Source organism: Syngnathus typhle, linkage group LG21, assembly GCF_033458585.1.
Source record: "Syngnathus typhle isolate RoL2023-S1 ecotype Sweden linkage group LG21, RoL_Styp_1.0, whole genome shotgun sequence".
In the NCBI taxonomy this organism is placed as follows: domain Eukaryota; kingdom Metazoa; phylum Chordata; class Actinopteri; order Syngnathiformes; family Syngnathidae; genus Syngnathus; species Syngnathus typhle.
The window spans coordinates 7,655,658-7,675,446 of record NC_083758.1 but is presented as its reverse complement, the minus strand read 5'-3'; the positions used below and the strand labels follow the sequence as shown (position 1 = coordinate 7,675,446).

The window sequence follows — 19,789 nt, the reverse complement described above, 5'->3', positions numbered from 1 at the left end:
AAGCACGAAAAGCTGAAATTGACTATGAAGTTAAAGCACATCCCATGGGAGCCATTCAAGAATTGCATTAACAAGTTCAATTGATTAGGAACGCGTTAGCTTAGCCCGTCCTAGCTCAGACTGTTAACCTGAGTCATTCAGGTTTTCTCAACTGTAATTCTTGTTTTATAGGCACACCAAAACGAGTTGGAGGAGTTCAGTTTAGGAATGACGCCATCTGCTGGCTAAACAGTGCAAGTGTTGGTCAGGTGCGTCAAATGACACCAAAGCGTAGTTCAAATCGCAGCATTTATTTGTTTATTTGGCCACCGGAACACATTTCCTGCATGCGTGAGGTGGGCAGGGAAGAGTCCGTAAGAGACTTAAAAAAAGAAGAGGAAGAAGAAAAAAAAAGCGCTCCAAACAACAAGTGCGGTGGCCCGGGCCGCGGGGTCGAAACACGCCCAGGTGGAAGTGGCCCTTCCGCCGCAGCAAAGCCGCACAGCATCTGCGTTGGTGGACGGATGCGAGCAAGGGTGGTTCGGGGTCCTTAAATAGGACCCGTCTGGCAGCCCAGTTCCAGAATGCTGCTTGCACCAGTGTAATGGCAGCTCTCCGCTTCGGGATGGAGGAGGCCACGGCCACACGGCGTCGCCGAGCAGGCGCGGCGGCTTGCATGCTTGCGCTCGCCCTCCTGCAGGGCGGCTCCGTGGCGTCCAACACTTCGCCCTTAGCGGGCTCCAATTGGGGCAACCCGCGGAGGTTGGTGCACCTGCAGACTTCCACGGAGCTCAGCAACTTCTACCTGGAGATCAAGCCGGACGGCACTGTGCGGAGAAGCACCAGCAGGAATCCGTATAGTAAGTGCCATGTGTGTGTCGCGCATGCTTGTTTGGTTGTCTCGCGGTGGTGTTGATCTGGACTTGGCGCACTCAGGCGTCATCATGCTGAAGGCGGACACCAGGGAGCGCGTCGCCATCCTCGGCGTGAAAAGCAGCCGGTACCTGTGTTTGGACCTTAACGGAACCCCGTTCACCTCGGTGAGTCACCTCTTTTCCTCGCCATCCTCAATGCGCAAATTGTCACACGAAACTCTTCCTTTAGAGACAACCACAAATGCAGGAACTTGTTGATGAATAAAGTTAAATAGAAGACATTGTTAAGAAGAAGAAGAAGAAGAAGAAGAAAAAGACGAAACACGTTTAAAAAAAAAAAAGGTAAAATAGCAAATACGCAGTTCTGCCTTTCAGGCGAGTTTTGCCTACGTTGTTCACTACTCTTATTTTGAAAAAGACGCTTAATTATGGCGGAAGTGACGTAAGCAGGAAGTGCGTGTGGGAGGGAGTTTCGAAGTTCAGGAAGGAGACGCGACGCGAGAGTCTTGTTTACATGCTCGTTGTGAACAAACTTGCGAGAAACTCCGGCTGAGGCACCGCGTCATATAATCTTCTTTGCATCTCAAGTAGACCTCATAGTGCTAAGAATAGAGATAATTAGCAGCTAATTTAATTTGTGTGTATCGTTGACAAAGTGGAACTACACGCCTGACATGATTGTAGTCTTTTTTTTTTAGTCAATTCATTCAGTTCACGGTGGCAATATTTCCTATTGAAGCTACAAAACGACCGAAGAACGTCTATGCTTTTGAATTCAGAGTTTAGCTTGGAGTAAGCTAACAGCCGTCTTAGCGAGGACAGTATGCAAGTCGAAGGGGTTGGGGTGGGGACTTAGGGTAAGCACTAAGCTTTAGGTTCGACTTTCCAATGAATGTTGCTAATTGTGTCTTGCAGGCCGTGTGTCTGCGTGACGACTGCGTGTTTGAGCACCGGCTCCTGGAGAACAACCGTGACGTCTTCTACTCTGTCCGCACCGGCATCCTGCTCAACCTGGAGGGCTCCCGACAGGTGTTTGTCGCTGGCCACAACCTGCCGCCCACTGCGCTCTTCCTGCCCAAAAGTAGCTCGGTGCCCCTGGAGCGCCTCCTGCTGCAGCGGGAGAGGCGCAACCGACCGCGGGGAGAGCCCCCCTCCTCATCCCCCCCACTCGCCCCTGCGGAGAGCTCCGACTCCCGGGCCGTTCCGGAGGACGACGCGGACCTTGAGCTGCTGGAACCTGGCGACGACGGTACTAATGTGTCCCGGGAAACGCTGGGAGAGCCGCCGGCACATGACCCGTGGAGTGTGCATTCCTCTGGCCTTTCCAGCCCACGTGGTGGAGGTGGCACCCTGGGGTGACCCATTACCATCATGAATGAGTAACAGCCTTTATTTGTCTTCATTGTTTGCTTTAAAATAGTTTCCATTTTGGGCAAATGTGAGCTGAACATTGGACATGTTGCTTCCTGCGCGCTTTTATGAATGGGCTCATTGTAATGCATTTGTTAGGGTTTTCTTGTTCCTGTTTGAGTGATTGGTTTGGGATTAGCACCTTTGCACATCCCTAAGGTTTTTGTGGTTCTCACAACTATGAGCTTTGTTCCCAAAAGCTTCAGTGAGGAACTATGCTTGTGACATTTGGTTGAGTCCAAAATGTTTCACTCCACTGTTTATTAAATGAAAAAAAAACTTAACTTATGGTGTTGTTTTGACAGACCGAAAGCCTTACTATACGTGTTTTATCTGTAACTGTTGAAGTCTACATGTAATTGTATGTATGAGCTCTTGTAGCTCGCGTTAACTTATTTGTACGTGATTTTTTTTCCTTTCCTTATGTGTATGTAATTAGTTGCAGTATATTGTTAATATGAACTAGTAAGACTTTGTGTATGACTTTTGTATGTGATGTGTATATTTTGTAAAATAAAGTTTCTTTCATTGTACACCAAGGAAAGCTAAGCCGAAAATAGTCCTCCCAAAAAGAAATGATCCCCATGACAAGTTGTTATTAGGTGTGGCCATTTATGGCGTACCTAATGTAGTGTCTAAGAGTGACGTCACAAACAAAACAGCCAATCAGGAAGTGGCCTGTACTTAGGTAGGCATAGTTCCTAACGAAGTGTCCATTACCGACGTCACAAAGAAACCAGCCAATCACGAGGTGAGGGCGGGTGTGGCCCTTTTCACTTTCAGTTCCATGATTTTTCCCTAACGAAGTGGCCTATTATTAGGTGCGCCTAAAATGGTGGCGTACACAATGGGATGTCCGAGTAACGTCACAGATCAAACGGCCAAGGGCGGGTGTGTCACATTTCGCTTGGGCCATGATTTTTCGCTAAGGAAGTGGCCTGTCACGTGGTACGCGTGTGCCAAGCGCCATTGGACGAGCAGGCGAGGACGATTTGCATCGGCGGATGTGACGTCATGAAACGGGGAAAGGCGCGCTCAAGGGAAGTTTTCAAATACAAGTGCATCCGCCCGCCCGCGAGCTAGCATACTAGTAAATGTTTGTCGTTCATCGGCGTTCCTCACGACGGAGGCCTTGTTTGTTTGTTGCAGGATTCAAGGCGAGTTCTCAAATGCAGGCGCCACCGACCGCGTGGCGGTTTTATTCGGGTAAGCGAGCAAATGTTTGTCGATTCTTCTCACGACGGACGCCTTGTTTGTTTGTTGCAGGATTCAAGGGGAGTTTTCGGATACCGGCGCCAGCGACCGTGTGGCGGTTTCTCGGGTAAGCTAATATGCTATCAAATGTTTGTCGTTGATTGCTGTTTCTCACGACGGACGTCTAGTTTGTTCGATTCAAGAGTTTCACACTCGTCTCGGCCACCGCGACTGTCGTTTTGCGGCTAGAGTATTTCAAATGTCTTTGGCGTATTGTTTCATCAAATTAACAATGTTGCATTACATATAGTGTGCTATTTCCGTGTTATGCAAACTGATGACTGTGACAATCTGTTACGTCATGTTCAAATCTAGTCCAAGATGGCGCCCGGCCGGGTTCCGTTACGCAACAAACATTTGCGAGCGTGAGTGATTTTTCTCCCGTTTTGGACGACTGCTCGATTCATGCCGCCATTTTTGAGGGAGTTGATGGATCATAAAACTAAAATATTATTACTTGGATAAGTTTGTCATTATTATAACTCATTACAATCTACTGACAATTGTATACATATTTTAAATATATAACTGTAGTGATGTATAATTGTTGCAAAAATATCACGCCATTGCCACTCTACTCACTGTCTACAATTGTTGCAATAATTTGTGTTTGTGTTTTGTAGCGCTCAAAGGCCTCCCAGCCAGCACCCTTCTATACAAAGCAAGCAGGAGGCTCCTGAGCCCTCTCAGTGATGTTGAGGATGCTGAGTAGTCCCAAATCAGGTGAAAGCCCGTTGGTGTAAAGTTTCAGCTGACTGTAAATGTGATCACTTTTACCAATTGCACCATTTGTACTTTTCAAGGTTTTTTTTGTATGAAACCAGTGACGCCGGTGAGAAGTCACACCATCGAACTCCCTGACGCAGAGCTGTGCTTTACCATTAGCCAGACCAGGCAACTGCCTGGGGCAAGGCCACTAGGGGGCTCTCTTATTTATCCATTTTTACATTTGCCACTTGTCCCTTGTATTCCTGCTCGTACGCTGCTGTGACAAGTAAATTTCCCTGTTGTGGAATAAAGTTCCATCAATCAATTGTTTGTATTGTAGTGTTTGTATTGTATGGTATGATATTGTATGGTATTGTATGTATTGTACGTATGGTAGGGTATCCATCCATCCATCCTCTTCCGCATCGCGACGGCAGCAGCTTTAGGAGGGACTCCCAGATTTCCCTCTCTTGAGCCACTTCATACAGCTCATCGCAGGTGATCCCAAGACGTTCCCAGGCCAGCTGACACATAGACATGTATTGTTTGTATTGTATGTATTGTACTGTATGTATGTTATTGTTTGTATTGTATTGTTTGCATTGTATGTATTGTATTGTTTGTATGTATTTAGGTTATTTGTATTGTATTGTTTGTACTGCATTTATGTACTGTCTTGCATGTACTGTCTTGCTTGTACTGTATTTGTGTACTGTCTTGCTTGTACTGTATTTGTGTACTGTCTTGCTTGTACTGTCTTGCTTGTACTGTATTTGTGTACTGTCTTGCTTGTGCTGTCTTGCTTGTACTGTATTTGTGTACTGTATTCGTGTACTGTCTTGCTTGTACTGTATTTGTGTACTGTATTCGTGTACTGTCTTGCTTGTACTGTATTTGTGTACTGTATTCGTGTACTGTCTTGCTTGTACTGTATTTGTGTACTGTATTCGTGTACTGTCTTGCTTGTACTGTCTTGCTTGTACTGTCTTGCTTGTACTGTCTTGCGTGTACTGTCTTGCGTGTACTGTCTTGCGTGTACTGTCTTGCGTGTACTGTCTTGCGTGTACTGTCTTGCGTGTACTGTCTTGCGTGTACTGTCTTGCGTGTACTGTCTTGCGTGTACTGTCTTGCGTGTACTGCCTTGCGTGTACTGCCTTGCTTGTACTGTATTTGTGTACTGTCTTGCGTGTACTGTCTTGCGTGTACTGTCTTGCGTGTACTGTCTTGCGTGTACTGTCTTGCGTGTACTGTCTTGCGTGTACTGTCTTGCGTGTACTGCCTTGCGTGTACTGCCTTGCGTGTACTGCCTTGCTTGTACTGTATTTGTGTACTGTATTTGTGTACTGTATTTGTGTACTGTATTCGTGTACTGTCTTGCTTGTACTGTATTCGTGTACTGTATTCGTGTACTGTCTTGCTTGTACTGTATTCGTGTACTGTATTCGTGTACTGTCTTGCTTGTACTGTCTTGCGTGTACTGTCTTGCGTGTACTGTCTTGCGTGTACTGTCTTGCGTGTACTGTATTCGTGTACTGTCTTGCGTGTACTGTCTTGCGTGTACTGCATTCGTGGACTGTCTTGCTTTTACTGCCTTCGTGGACTGTCTTGCGTGTACTGTCTTGCGTGTACTGTCTTGCGTGTACTGTCTTGCGTGTACTGCATTCGTGTACTGCATTCGTGTACTGTCTTGCGTGTACTGCATTCGTGGACTGTCTTGCTTTTACTGCATTCGTGGACTGTCTTGCTTTTACTGCATTCGTGGACTGTCTTGCTTTTACTGCATTCGTGTACTTTCTTGCTTTTACTGCATTTGTGTACTGTCTTGCTTTTACTGCATTCGTGGACTGTCTTGCTTTTACTGCATTCGTGGACTGTCTTGCTTTTACTGCATTCGTGGACTGTCTTGCTTTTACTGCATTCGTGGACTGTCTTGCTTTTACTGCATTCTTTTACTGTCTTGCTTTTACTGCATTCGTGGACTGTCTTGCTTTTACTGCATTCGTGGACTGTCTTGCTTTTACTGCATTTGTGGACTGTCTTGCTTTTACTGCATTTGTGGACTGTCTTGCTTTTACTGCATTTGTGGACTGTCTTGCTTTTACTGCATTCGTGGACTGTCTTGCTTTTACTGCATTCGTGGACTGTCTTGCTTTTACTGCATTCGTGGACTGTCTTGCTTTTACTGCATTCGTGTACTGTATTCGTGTACTGTATTGGTGTACTGTATTGGTGTACTGTATTGGTGTACTGTATTGGTGTACTGTATTCGTGTACTGTATTGGTGTACCGTATTCGTGTACCGTCTTGCTTGTACCGTCTTGCTTGTACCGTCTTGCTTGTACCGTCTTGCTTGTACCGTCTTGCTTGTACCGTCTTGCTTGTACTGTACTCCTGTACCGTCTTGCTTGTACTGTATTCATGTACCGTCTTGCTTGTACTGTATTCATGTACCGTCTTGCTTGTACTGTATTCATGTACCGTCTTGCTTGTACTGTCTTGCTTGTACTGTATTTATGTACTGTCTTGCTTGTACTGTCTTGCCTGTACTGTCTTGCTTGTACTGTCTTGCCTGTACTGCATTTATGTACTGTCTTGCTTGTACTGCATTTATGTACTGTCTTGCTTTTACTGTCTTCATGTACTGTCTTGCTTGTACTGTCTTGCTTGTACTGTCTTTCTTGTACTGTCTTCATGTACTGTCTTCATGTACTGTCTTGCTTGTACTGTATTTATGTCCCGTCTTGCTTGTACTGTATTTATGTCCCGTCTTGCTTGTACTGTATTCATGTACCGTCTTGCTTGTACCGTATTCATGTAGCGTCTTGCTTGTACCGTATTCATGTACCGTCTTGCTTGTACCGTCTTGCTTGTACCGTCTTGCTTGTACCGTCTTGCATGTACCGTCTTGCTTGTACCGTCTTGCTTGTACCGTCTCGCATGTACCGTCTTGCATGCACCGTCTCGCATGTACCGTCTTGCATGCACCGTCTTGCATGTACCGTCTTGCATGTACCGTCTTGCATGTACCGTCTTGCACAGGGGTGTCAAACTCCTTTCCTCGGGGGCCGAATTCCTACATGTTTTCCAAGTTTCCCTCGTTAAACACACCTGATTCAATTAATCAGGCTCCTGCTGAAAGTGAAGACTAACTGGTCATTTGAATCAGGTGTGTTTAACAAGGGAAACTTGGAAAACATGTAGGGATTCGGCCCCCAAGGAAAGGAGTTTGACACCCCTGGGCATGTACCGTCTTGCATGTACCGTCTTGCATGTACCGTCTTGCTTGTACCGTCTTGCTTGTACCGTCTTGCTTGTTCCGTCATGCTTGTACCGTCTTGCTTGTACCGTCTTGCTTGTACCGTCTTGCTTGTACCGTCTTGCCTGACCGTCTTGCTTGTACTGTCTTGCTTGTACTGTATTCATGTACTGTCTTCATGTACTGTCTTGCTTGTACTGTCTTGCTTGTACTTTCTTGCTTGTACTGTCTTCATGTACTGTATTCATGTACTGTCTTGCTTGTACTGTATTTATGTACTGTCTTGCTTGTACTGTCTTCATGTACTGTATTAATGTACTGTCTTGCTTGTACTGTCTTGCTTGTACTGTCTTCATGTACTGTCTTGCTTGTAATGTCTTCATGTACTGTCTTCATGTACTGTCTTCCTTGTACCGTATTTACTATGTACCGTATTTACTATGAACTGTCTTGCTTGTACCGTCTTGCTTGTACCGTCTTGCTTGTACCGTCTTGCTTGTACTGTCTTGCTTGTACCGTCTTGCTTGTACTGTATTTATGTACTGTCTTGCTTGTACTGTATTTATGTACTGTCTTGCTTGTACTGACTTGCTTGTACTGTCTTGCTTGTACTGTATGCATGTACTGTCTTGCTTGTACTGTATTTATGTACTGTCTTGCTTGTACTGTATTTATGTACTGTCTTGCTTGTACTGTATTTATGTACTATCTTGCTTGTACTGTATTTATGTACTGTCTTGCTTGTACTGTATTTATGTACTGTCTTGCTTGTACTGTCTTGCTTGTACTGTATTTATGTACTGTCTTGCTTGTACTGACTTGCTTGTACTGTCTTGCTTGTACTGTATGCATGTACTGTCTTGCTTGTACTGTATTTATGTACTGTCTTGCTTGTACTGTATTTATGTACTGTCTTGCTTGTACTGTATTTATGTACTATCTTGCTTGTACTGTATTTATGTACTGTCTTGCTTGTACTGTATTTATGTACTGTCTTGCTTGTACTGTCTTGCTTGTACTGTCTTGCTTGTACTGTCTTGCTTGCACTGTCTTGCTTGTACCGTCTTGCTTGTACTGTATTTACTATGTACCGTCTTGCTTGTACCGTCTCGCTTGTACCGTCTCGCTTGTACCGTATTTACTATGTACTGTATTCATGTACTGTCTTGCTTGTACTGTATTGCTTGTACTGTATTCATGTACTGTCTTGCTTGTACTGTATTCATGTACTGTATTCATGTACTGTCTTGCTTGTACTGTATTCATGTACTGTCTTGCTTGTACTAACTTCATGTACTGTATTCATGTACTGTCTTCATGTACTGTCTTGCTTGTACTGTCTTGCTTGTACTGTATTTATGTACTGTCTTGCTTGTACTGTCTTGCTTGTACTGTCTTGCTTGTACTGTATTTATGTACTGTCTTGCTTGTACTGTCTTGCTTGTACTGTCTTGCTTGTACCGTCTTGCTTGTACTCTATTTACTATGTACCGTCTTGCTTGTACCGTCTTGCTTGTACCGTCTCGCTTGTAGCGTCTCGCTTGTACCGTATTTACTATGTACCGTATTTACTATGTACCGTATTTACTATGTACCGTATTTACTATGTACCGTATTCATGTACTGTCTTGCTTGTACTGTATTCATGTACTGTCTTGCTTGTACTGTCTTGCTTGTACTGTATTCATGTACTGTCTTCATGTACTGTCTTGCTTGTACTGTATTGCTTGTACTGTCTTGCTTGTACTGTCTTGCTTGTACTGTCTTGCTTGTACTGTCTTGCTTGTACTGTCTTCATGTACTGTCTTGCTTGTACTGTCTTCATGTACTGTCTTGCTTGTACTGTATTTATGTACTGTCTTGCTTGTACTGTATTTATGTATTGTCTTGCTTGTACCGTCTTGCTTGTACCGTCTTGCTTGTACCGTCTTGCTTGTACTGTATTTACTATGTACCGTATTGCTTGTACCGTATTTACTATGTACCGCATTTACTATGTACCGTCTTGCTTGTACCGTCTTGCTTGTACCGTCTTGCTTGTACCGTCTTGCTTGTACCGCCTTGCTTGTACTGTATTCATGTACTGTCTTGCTTGTACTGTATGCATGTACTGTATGCATGTACTGTCTTGCTTGTACTGTATGCATGTACTGTATGCATGTACTGTCTTGCTTGTACTATCTTGCTTGTAATGTATTTATGTACTGTCTTGCTTGTACTATCTTGCTTGTAATGTATTTATGTACTGTCTTGCTTGTACTGTCTTGCTTGTACTGTATTTATGTACTGTCTTGCTTGTACTGTATTCATGTACTGTCTTGCTTGTACTGTCTTGCTTCTACTGTATTCATGTACTGTCTTGCTTGTACTGTCTTGCTTCTACTGTATTCATGTACTGTCTTGCTTGTACTGTCTTCATGTACTGTGTTCATGTACTATCTTGCTTGTACTGTCTTGCTTGTACTGTCTTGCTTGTACTGTCTTCATGTACTGTCTTCATGTACTGTCTTGCTTGTACTGTCTTCATGTACTGTCTTGCTTGTACTGTATTTATGTACTGTCTTGCTTGTACCGTCTTGCTTGTACCGTCTTGCTTGTACCGTCTTGCTTGTACCGTCTTGCTTGTACTGTATTTACTATGTACCGCCGTCTTGCTTGTACCGTCTTGCTTGTACCGTCTTGCTTGTACCGTGTTGCTTGTACCGTCTTGCTTGTACCGTCTTGCTTGTACTGTACTCCTGTACCGTCTTGCTTGTACTGTATTCATGTACCGTCTTGCTTGTACTGTATTCATGTACCGTCTTGCTTGTACTGTATTCATGTACCGTCTTGCTTGTACTGTCTTGCTTGTACTGTATTTATGTACTGTCTTGCTTGTACTGTCTTGCCTGTACTGCATTTATGTACTGTCTTGCTTGTACTGCATTTATGTACTGTCTTGCTTTTACTGTATTCATGTACTGTCTTGCTTGTACTGTCTTGCTTGTACTGTATTCATGTACTGTCTTGCTTGTACTGTCTTGCTTGTACTGTATTCATGTACTGTCTTGCTTGTACTGTCGTGCTTGTACTGTATTCATGTACTGTCTTGCTTGTACTGTCTTCATGTACTGTCTTGCTTGTACTGTCTTCATGTACTGTCTTGCTTGTACTGTATTTATGTACTGTCTTGCTTGTACTGTCTTGCTTGTACCGTCTTGCTTGTACCGTCTTGCTTGTACCGTCTTGCTTGTACCGTCTTGCTTGTACCGTCTTGCTTGTACCGTCTTGCTTGTACTGTATTTACTATGTACCGCCGTCTTGCTTGTACCGTCTTGCTTGTACCGTCTTGCTTGTACCGTCTCGCTTGTACCGTATTTACTATGTACCGTATTTACTATGTACCGTATTCACTCTGTACTGTGTTCATGTACTGTCTTGCTTGTACTGTATTGCTTGTACTGTATTTATGTACTGTATTCATGTACTGTATTCATGTACTATCTTGCTTGTACTGTCTTGCTTGTACTGTCTTCATGTACTGTCTTCATGTACTGTCTTGCTTGTACTGTCTTCATGTACTGTCTTGCTTGTACTGTATTTATGTACTGTCTTGCTTGTACCGTCTTGCTTGTACCGTCTTGCTTGTACCGTCTTGCTTGTACCGTCTTGCCTGTACCGTCTTGCTTGTACTGTATTTACTATGTACCGCTGTCTTGCTTGTACCGTCTTGCTTGTACCGTCTTGCTTGTACCGTCTTGCTTGTACCGTCTTGCTTGTACCGTCTTGCTTGTACTGTACTCCTGTACCGTCTTGCTTGTACTGTACTCCTGTACCGTCTTGCTTGTACTGTATTCATGTACCGTCTTGCTTGTACTGTATTCATGTACCGTCTTGCTTGTACTGTATTCATGTACCGTCTTGCTTGTACTGTCTTGCTTGTACTGTATTTATGTACTGTCTTGCTTGTACTGCATTTATGTACTGTCTTGCTTTTACTGTCTTCATGTACTGTCTTGCTTGTACTGTCTTGCTTGTACTGTCTTGCTTGTACTGTCTTCATGTACTGTCTTCATGTACTGTCTTGCTTGTACTGTATTCATGTACTGTCTTGCTTGTACTGTCTTGCTTGTACCGTCTTGCTTGTACCGTCGTCTTGCTTGTACCGTCTTGCTTGTACCGTCTTGCTTGTACCGTCTTGCTTGTACCGTCTTGCTTGTACTGTATTTACTATGTACCGCCGTCTTGCTTGTACCGTCTTGCTTGTACCGTCTTGCTTGTACCGTCTCGCTTGTACCGTCTCGCTTGTACCGTCTTGCTTGTACCGTCTCGCTTGTACCGTATTTACTATGTACGTATTTACTATGTACCGTATTCACTCTGTACTGTGTTCATGTACTGTCTTGCTTGTACTGTATTGCTTGTACTGTATTCATGTACTCTATTCATGTACTGTCTTGCTTGTACTTTATTCACGTACTGTCTTGCTTGTACTGTATTAATATACTGTATTGCTTGTACTGTATTCATGTACTGTATTTATGTACTGTCTTGCTTGTACTGTATTTATGTACTGTCTTGCAAACAAATTACCATGCACACGAAACAAACAAACTACGGTGCACACGAAACAAACAAACATACTACGTGTTGTATGTACTGTATGTACTGTATGTACTGTATGTGTTGCTTGTACTGTATGTGTTGTTTGTACTGCATGTGTTGTTTGTACTGCATGTGTTGTTTGTACTGTATGTGTTGCTTGTGTCGCATGTGTCGCATGTGTTGCTTGTATCGCATGTGTTGTTTGTATCGTTTGTATTGTAGTATGTATTGCATTGTATTGTATGTATGTCATTGTTTTTTTTATATTGTTTGTATTGTATGTATGTATTGTATCTAATGTTTTGTACTGTATGTATTGTATTATTTTTATTATATGTATTGTATCAAAGTCAAAAAGTATGTATTGTTTTGTTTTTTACTGTTTACTGTTTACTGTTTGTCTTGTGTGCACCGTAGTTTGTTTGTTTCGTGAGTTTGTTTGTTTCATGTGCTTGTTTGTTTCGTTAGTTTGTTTCGTTAGTTTGTTTCGCGCGCTCCGTGTGCTGTTTGTATGTGTCGTGTGTGTTGTGTGTGTTGTTTGTATGTGTTGTGTGTGTGTTTGTATGTGTGTTGTTTGTATTTGTTGTATGTGTGTTGTTTGTATATGTTGTATGTTTGTTGTATGTATGTTTGTTGTATGTATGTGTGTTGTTTGTATGGTTGGTTGTGTTGGTTGGTTGTGTTGGTTGGTTGTGTTGGTTGGTTGTGTTGGTTGGTTGGTTGTGTTGGTTGGTTGTGTTGGTTGGTTGGTTGTGTTGCTTGTGTGTGTTGCTTGTGTGTGTTGCTTGGTTGCGTTGCTTGCTTGGTTGCGTTGCTTGGTTGTGTTGCTTGGTTGGTTGCTTGGGTGTGTTGCTTGGTTGGGTGTGTTGCTTGGTTGTGTTGCTTGGTTGGGTGTGTTGCTTGGTTGGTTGTGTTGCTTGGTTGTGTGTGTTGCTTGTGTGTGTTGCTTGGCTGGGTGTGGTGCTTGGTTGGGTGTGGTGCTTGGTTGCGTTGCTTGTGTGTGTTGCTTGTGTGTGTTGCTTGGTTGCGTTGCTTGTGTGCGTTGCTTGTGTGTGTTGCTTGTGTGTGTTGCTTGTGTGTGTTGCTTGGTTGCTTGTGTGTGTTGCTTGGTTGTGTTGCTTGGTTGGTTGCTTGTGTGCGTTGCTTGTGTGTGTTGCTTGTGTGTGTTGCTTGTGTGTGTTGCTTGGTTGCTTGTGTGTGTTGCTTGGTTGTGTTGCTTGGTTGGTTGCTTGTGTGCGTTGCTTGGTTGGTTGCTTGTGTGTGTTGCTTGTGTGTTGCTTGGTTGTGTTGCTTGGTTGTGTGTGTTGCTTGGTTGTGTGTGTTGCTTGGTTGCGTTGCTTGTGTGTGTTGCTTGGTTGCGTTGCTTGTGTGCGTTGCTTGTGTGTGTTGCTTGGTTGCTTGGTTGGTTGCTTGTGTGTGTTGCTTGTGTGCGTTGCTTGGTTGGTTGCTTGTGTGTGTTGTTTGGTTGTGTTACTTGGTTGTGTGTGTTGCTTGGTTGTGTGTGTTGCTTGGTTGCGTTGCTTGTTTGCGTTGCTTGTGTGTGTTGCTTGTGTGTGTTGATTGGTTACGTTGCTTGCCAGTTTGTTTCGTGTGCACCGTAGTTTGTTCCGTGTGCACCGTAGTTTGCACGCACTGTATCACTGCACTGCATTCACTGCATGTGGTGTGTTGTATGTGTTGTTTGTGTGTGTTGTGTGTGTTGTTTGTATATGTTGTATGTTTGTTGTATGGATGTGTTGTATGTGTTGTTTGTATGTGTTGTTTGTGTGTGTTGTATGTGTTGTTTGTGTGTGTTGTGTGTGTTGTTTGTGTGTGTTGTTTGTATGTGTTGAATGTGTTGTTTGTGTGTGTTGTGTGTGTTGTTTGTATGTGTTGTATGTGTTGTGTGTGTTGTTTGTGTGTGTTGTTTGTGTGTGTTGTGTGTTATTTGTGTGTGTTATATGTGTTGTTTGTGTGTGTTGTTTGTGTGTGTTGTTTGTGTGTTTGTATGTGTTGTTTGTGTGTGTTGTGTGTTATTTGTGTGTGTTGTATGTGTTGTTTGTGTGTGTTGTTTGTGTGTGTTGTGTGTTGTATGTGTTGTTTGTATGTGTTGTGTGTTTGTGTGTGTTGTTTGTATGTGTTGTTTGTGTGTGTTGTTTGTATGTGTTGTTTGTGTGTGTTGTTTGTATGTGTTGTTTGTATGTGTGTGTTGTGTGTTGTATGTGTTGTTTGTATGTGTTGTGTTGTTTGTGTGTGTTGTTTGTGTGTGTTGTATGTGTGTGTTGTTTGTATGTGTTGTGTGTGTTGTTTGTGTGTGTTGTATGTGTTGTTTGTGTGTGTTGTTTGTGTGTGTGTTGTTTGTGTGTGTTGTTTGTATGTGTTGTTTGCATGTGTTGTGTGTTTGTGTGTGTTGTTTGTATGTGTTGTATGTGTTGTTTGTATGTGTGTGTTGTGTGTTGTTTGTATGTGTTGTGTTGTTTGTGTGTGTTGTGTGTGTTTGTATGTGTTGTATGTGTTGTTTGTGTGTGTTGTTTGTATGTGTTGTATGTGTTGTGTGTTTGTGTGTGTTGTTTGTATGTGTTGTTTGTATGTGTTGTATGTGTTGTTTGTTTGTGTGTGTTGTATGTGTTGTTTAAGTATGTTGTATGTGTTGTTTGTTTGTGTGTGTTGTTTGTGTACATTGTTTGTATGTGTTGTGTGTGTTGTTTGTATGTGTTGTATGTGTTGTTTGTATGTGTTGTGTGTTTTGTTTGTGTGTGTTGTTTGTGTGTGTTGTATGTGTGTGTTGTTTGTATGTGTTGTGTGTGTTGTTTGTGTGTGTTGTTTGTGTGTGTTGTATGTGTTGTTTGTATGTGTTGTATGTGTTGTGTGTTTGTGTGTGTTGTTTGTATGTGTTGTTTGTGTGTGTTTGTATGTGTTGTATGTGTTGTGTGTTGTATGTGTTGTTTGTATGTGTTGTATGTTTGTGTGTTGTTTGTGTGTGTTGTTGTGTGTGTTGTGTGTTGTATGTGTTGTTTGTGTGTGTTGTTTGTATGTGTTGTTTGTATGTGTTGTTTGTATGTGTTGTTTGTGTGTGTTGTTGTATGTGTTGTTTGTGTGTGTTGTTTGTATGTGTTGTATGTGTGTGTTGTTTGTATGTGTTGTGTGTGTTGTTTGTGTGTTGTTTGTATGTGTTGTTTGTGTGTGTTGTTTGTGTGTGTTGTATGTGTTGTTTGTGTGTGTTGTTTGTATGTGTTGTATGTGTTGTGTGTTTGTGTGTGTTGTTTGTGTGTGTTGTTTGTGTGTGTTGTTTGTATGTGTTGTTTGCATGTGTTGTGTGTTTGTGTGTGTTGTTTGTATGTGTTGTGTGTGTTGTTTGTATGTGTTGTGTTGTTTGTGTGTGTTGTGTGTGTTGTTTGTGTGTGTTGTGTGTGTTGTTTGTGTGTGTTGTTTGTGTGTGTTGTTTGTGTGTGTTGTTTGTATGTGTTGTGTGTGTTGTTTGTGCAGTTTGTTCCGCGCGCTCCGTAGTTTGTTTGTTTCGTGCGCATCGTAGCTTGCTTGGTAGTTTGTTTCGTGCGTGCCGTAGTTTGTTGGTAGTTTGTTCGTAGTTTGTTTCGCGCGCTCCGTAGTTTGTTGGTAGTTTGTTCGTAGTTTGTTTCGTGCGCTCCGCAGTTTGTTTGTTTCGCTCCTGCCGTAGTTTGCTCGGTAGTTTGTTTCGTGCGTGCCGTAGTTTGTTGGTAGTTTGTTCGTAGTTTGTTTCGTGCGTGTCGTAGTTTGTTGGTAGTTTGTTCGTAGTTTGTTTCGCGCGCTCCGTAGTTTGTTCGTAGTTTGTTTCGTGCGCTCCGTGGTTTGTTTGTTTCGCGCGCGCCGTAGTTTGTTGGTAGTTTGTTCGTAGTTTGTTCCGCGCGCTCCGTTGTAGTACAAACAAACTACGAACAAACTACCAACAAACTACGGCACGCACGAAACAAACTACCGAGCAAACTACGGCACGAGCGAAACAAACTGCGGTGCGCACGAAACAAACTACGAACAAACTACCAACAAACTACGGAGCGCGCGAAACAAACTACCAACAAACTACGGCACGCACGAAACAAACTACCAAACAAGCTACGATGCGCACGAAACAAACAAACTACGGAGCGCGCGGAACAAACTACGAACAAACTACGGAGCGCGCGGAACAAACTGCACAAACAACACACACAACACATACAAACAACACACACAAACAACACACACAACACACACAAACAACACACACAAACAACACACACAACACACACAAACAACACAACACATACAAACAACACACAACACACACATACAAACTACACACAACACACACATACAAACAACACACATAAACACACAACACATACAAACAACACATACAACACACAACACACACAAACAACACACACAAACACACAACACATACAACACATACAAACAACACACACAAACAACACATACAACACACACAAACAACACACACAAACAACACATACAACACACACAACACACACAAACAACACACACAACACACACAAACAACACAACACATACAAACAACACATACAACACACACAAACAACACACAAACACACAACACATACAAACAACACACACATACAAACAACACATACAACACATACAAACAACACAACACATACAAACAACACACAACACACACATACAAACAACACATACAACACATACAAACAACACACACAAACACACAACACATGCAAACAACACATACAAACAACACACACAAACAACACACATACATACAACAAACATACATACAACAAACACACAAACACACACAAACAACACACACAAACAACACACAAACAACACACACAAACAACACACACAACACACACAAACAACACACACAACACACACAAACAACACAACACATACAAACAACACACAACACACACATACAAACAACACAACACATACAAACAACACACACAAACACACAACACAACACACACAAACAACACAACACATACAAACAACACACAACACACACATACAAACAACACACAACACACACATACAAACAACACACATAAACACACAACACATACAAACAACACATACAACACACAACACACACAAACAACACACACAAACACACAACACATACAACACATACAAACAACACACACAAACAACACATACAACACACACAAACAACACACACAAACAACACATACAACACACACAACACACACAAACAACACACACAACACACACAAACAACACAACACATACAAACAACACATACAACACACACAAACAACACACAAACACACAACACATACAAACAACACACACATACAAACAACACATACAACACATACAAACAACACAACACATACAAACAACACACAACACACACATACAAACAACACATACAACACATACAAACAACACACACAAACACACAACACATGCAAACAACACATACAAACAACACACACAAACAACACACATACATACAACAAACATACATACAACAAACACACAAACACACACAAACAACACACACAAACAACACACAAACAACACACACAAACAACACACACAACACACACAAACAACACACACAACACACACAAACAACACAACACATACAAACAACACACAACACACACATACAAACAACACAACACATACAAACAACACACACAAACACACAACACATGCAAACAACACATACAAACAACACACACAAACAACACACACAAACACACAACACATACAACACATACAAACAACACACACAAACAACACACACAAACAACACATACAACACACACATACAACACATACAAACAACACACACAAACAACACATACAACACACACAAACAACACACACAAACAACACATACAAACAACACACAAACAACACACACAACACATACAAACAACACACACATACAACACATACAAACAACACACACAAACAACACATACAACAACACACACAAACAACACATACAAACAACACATACAAACAACACATACAAACAACACACACAAACAACACATACAACACACAACACACACAACAACACACACAAACAACACACAAACATACAACACATACAAACAACACATACAACACACAACACATACAACACATACAAACACACACAAACAACACATACAAACAACACACACAAACACACAACACATACAACACATACAAACAACACATACAACACACACAAACAACACACACAAACAACACACACAACACATACAAACAACACACACATACAACACACACAAACAACACACACAAACAAAACACACAACACATACAAACAACACATACAACACATACAAACAACACACACAACACATACAAACAATGTACACAAACAACACACACAAACAAACAACACATACAACATACTTAAACAACACATACAACACACACAAACAAACAACACATACAACACATACAAACAACACATACAAACAACACACACAAACACACAACACATACAACACATACAAACAACACACACAAACAACACATACAACACATACAAACACACACAACACACACAAACAACACAACACATACAAACAACACACAACACACACATACAAACAACACATACAACACATACAAACAACACACACAAACACACAACACATGCAAACAACACATACAAACAACACACACAAACAACACACACACAAACAACACACACAAACAACACATACAACACACACAAACAACACACACAACACATACAAACAACACACACATACAACACACACAAACAACACACACAAACAACACAACACATACAAACAACACATACAACACACAACACACACATACAAACAACACATACAAACAACACACACAAACAACACATACAAACAACACACACAAACAACACATACAAACAACACACACAAACACACAACACATACAAACAACACATACAACACACAACACACACAAACAACACACACAAACAACACATACAACACACACAAATAACACACAACACACACAAACAACACATACAAACACACAAACAACACACACAAACAACACACACAAACAACACATATAACACACACAAATAACACACAACACACACAAACAACACACACAAACAACACACACAACACATACAACACATACAAACAACACACACAACACACACAAACAACACATTCAACACATACAAACAACACACACAAACAACACACACAACACACACAAACAACACATACAACACACACAAACAACACATACAAACAACACATACAACACATCCATACAACAAACATACAACATATACAAACAACACACACAACACACACAAACAACACATACAACACACCACATGCAGTGAATGCAGTGCAGTGATACAGTGCGTGCAAACTACGGTGCACACGGAACAAACTACGGTGCACACGAAACAAACTGGCAAGCAACGTAACCAATCAACACACACAAGCAACACACACAAGCAACGCAAACAAGCAACGCAACCAAGCAACACACACAACCAAGCAACACACACAACCAAGTAACACAACCAAACAACACACACAAGCAACCAACCAAGCAACGCACACAAGCAACACACACAAGCAACCAACCAAGCAACCAAGCAACACACACAAGCAACGCACACAAGCAACGCAACCAAGCAACACACACAAGCAACGCAACCAAGCAACACACACAACCAAGCAACACACAC

The 19,789-nt window shown here is 42.1% G+C and overlaps 1 protein-coding gene and 1 long non-coding RNA gene across 2 annotated transcripts; both read left to right on the top strand.

Annotated features, from left to right (window-relative positions):
* The first annotated feature begins 44 nt into the window (after nucleotides 1-44).
* Nucleotides 45-2,797, top strand: LOC133145508 (fibroblast growth factor 23-like). Its single transcript, XM_061269079.1, has 3 exons — nucleotides 45-839; nucleotides 916-1,019; nucleotides 1,770-2,797. The coding sequence occupies exons 1-3, from the start codon at nucleotides 584-586 to the stop codon at nucleotides 2,211-2,213; spliced, it is 804 nt and encodes a 267-aa protein (XP_061125063.1). The 5' UTR covers nucleotides 45-583; the 3' UTR covers nucleotides 2,214-2,797.
* Nucleotides 2,798-3,099: 302 nt separating this feature from the next.
* LOC133145376 (uncharacterized) lies at nucleotides 3,100-4,551 on the top strand. The gene is made up of 4 exons (XR_009710893.1): nucleotides 3,100-3,470; nucleotides 3,531-3,585; nucleotides 4,142-4,241; nucleotides 4,322-4,551. It is a non-coding gene; the product is annotated as an uncharacterized LOC133145376 (long non-coding RNA).
* The last annotated feature ends 15,238 nt before the right edge of the window (nucleotides 4,552-19,789 follow it).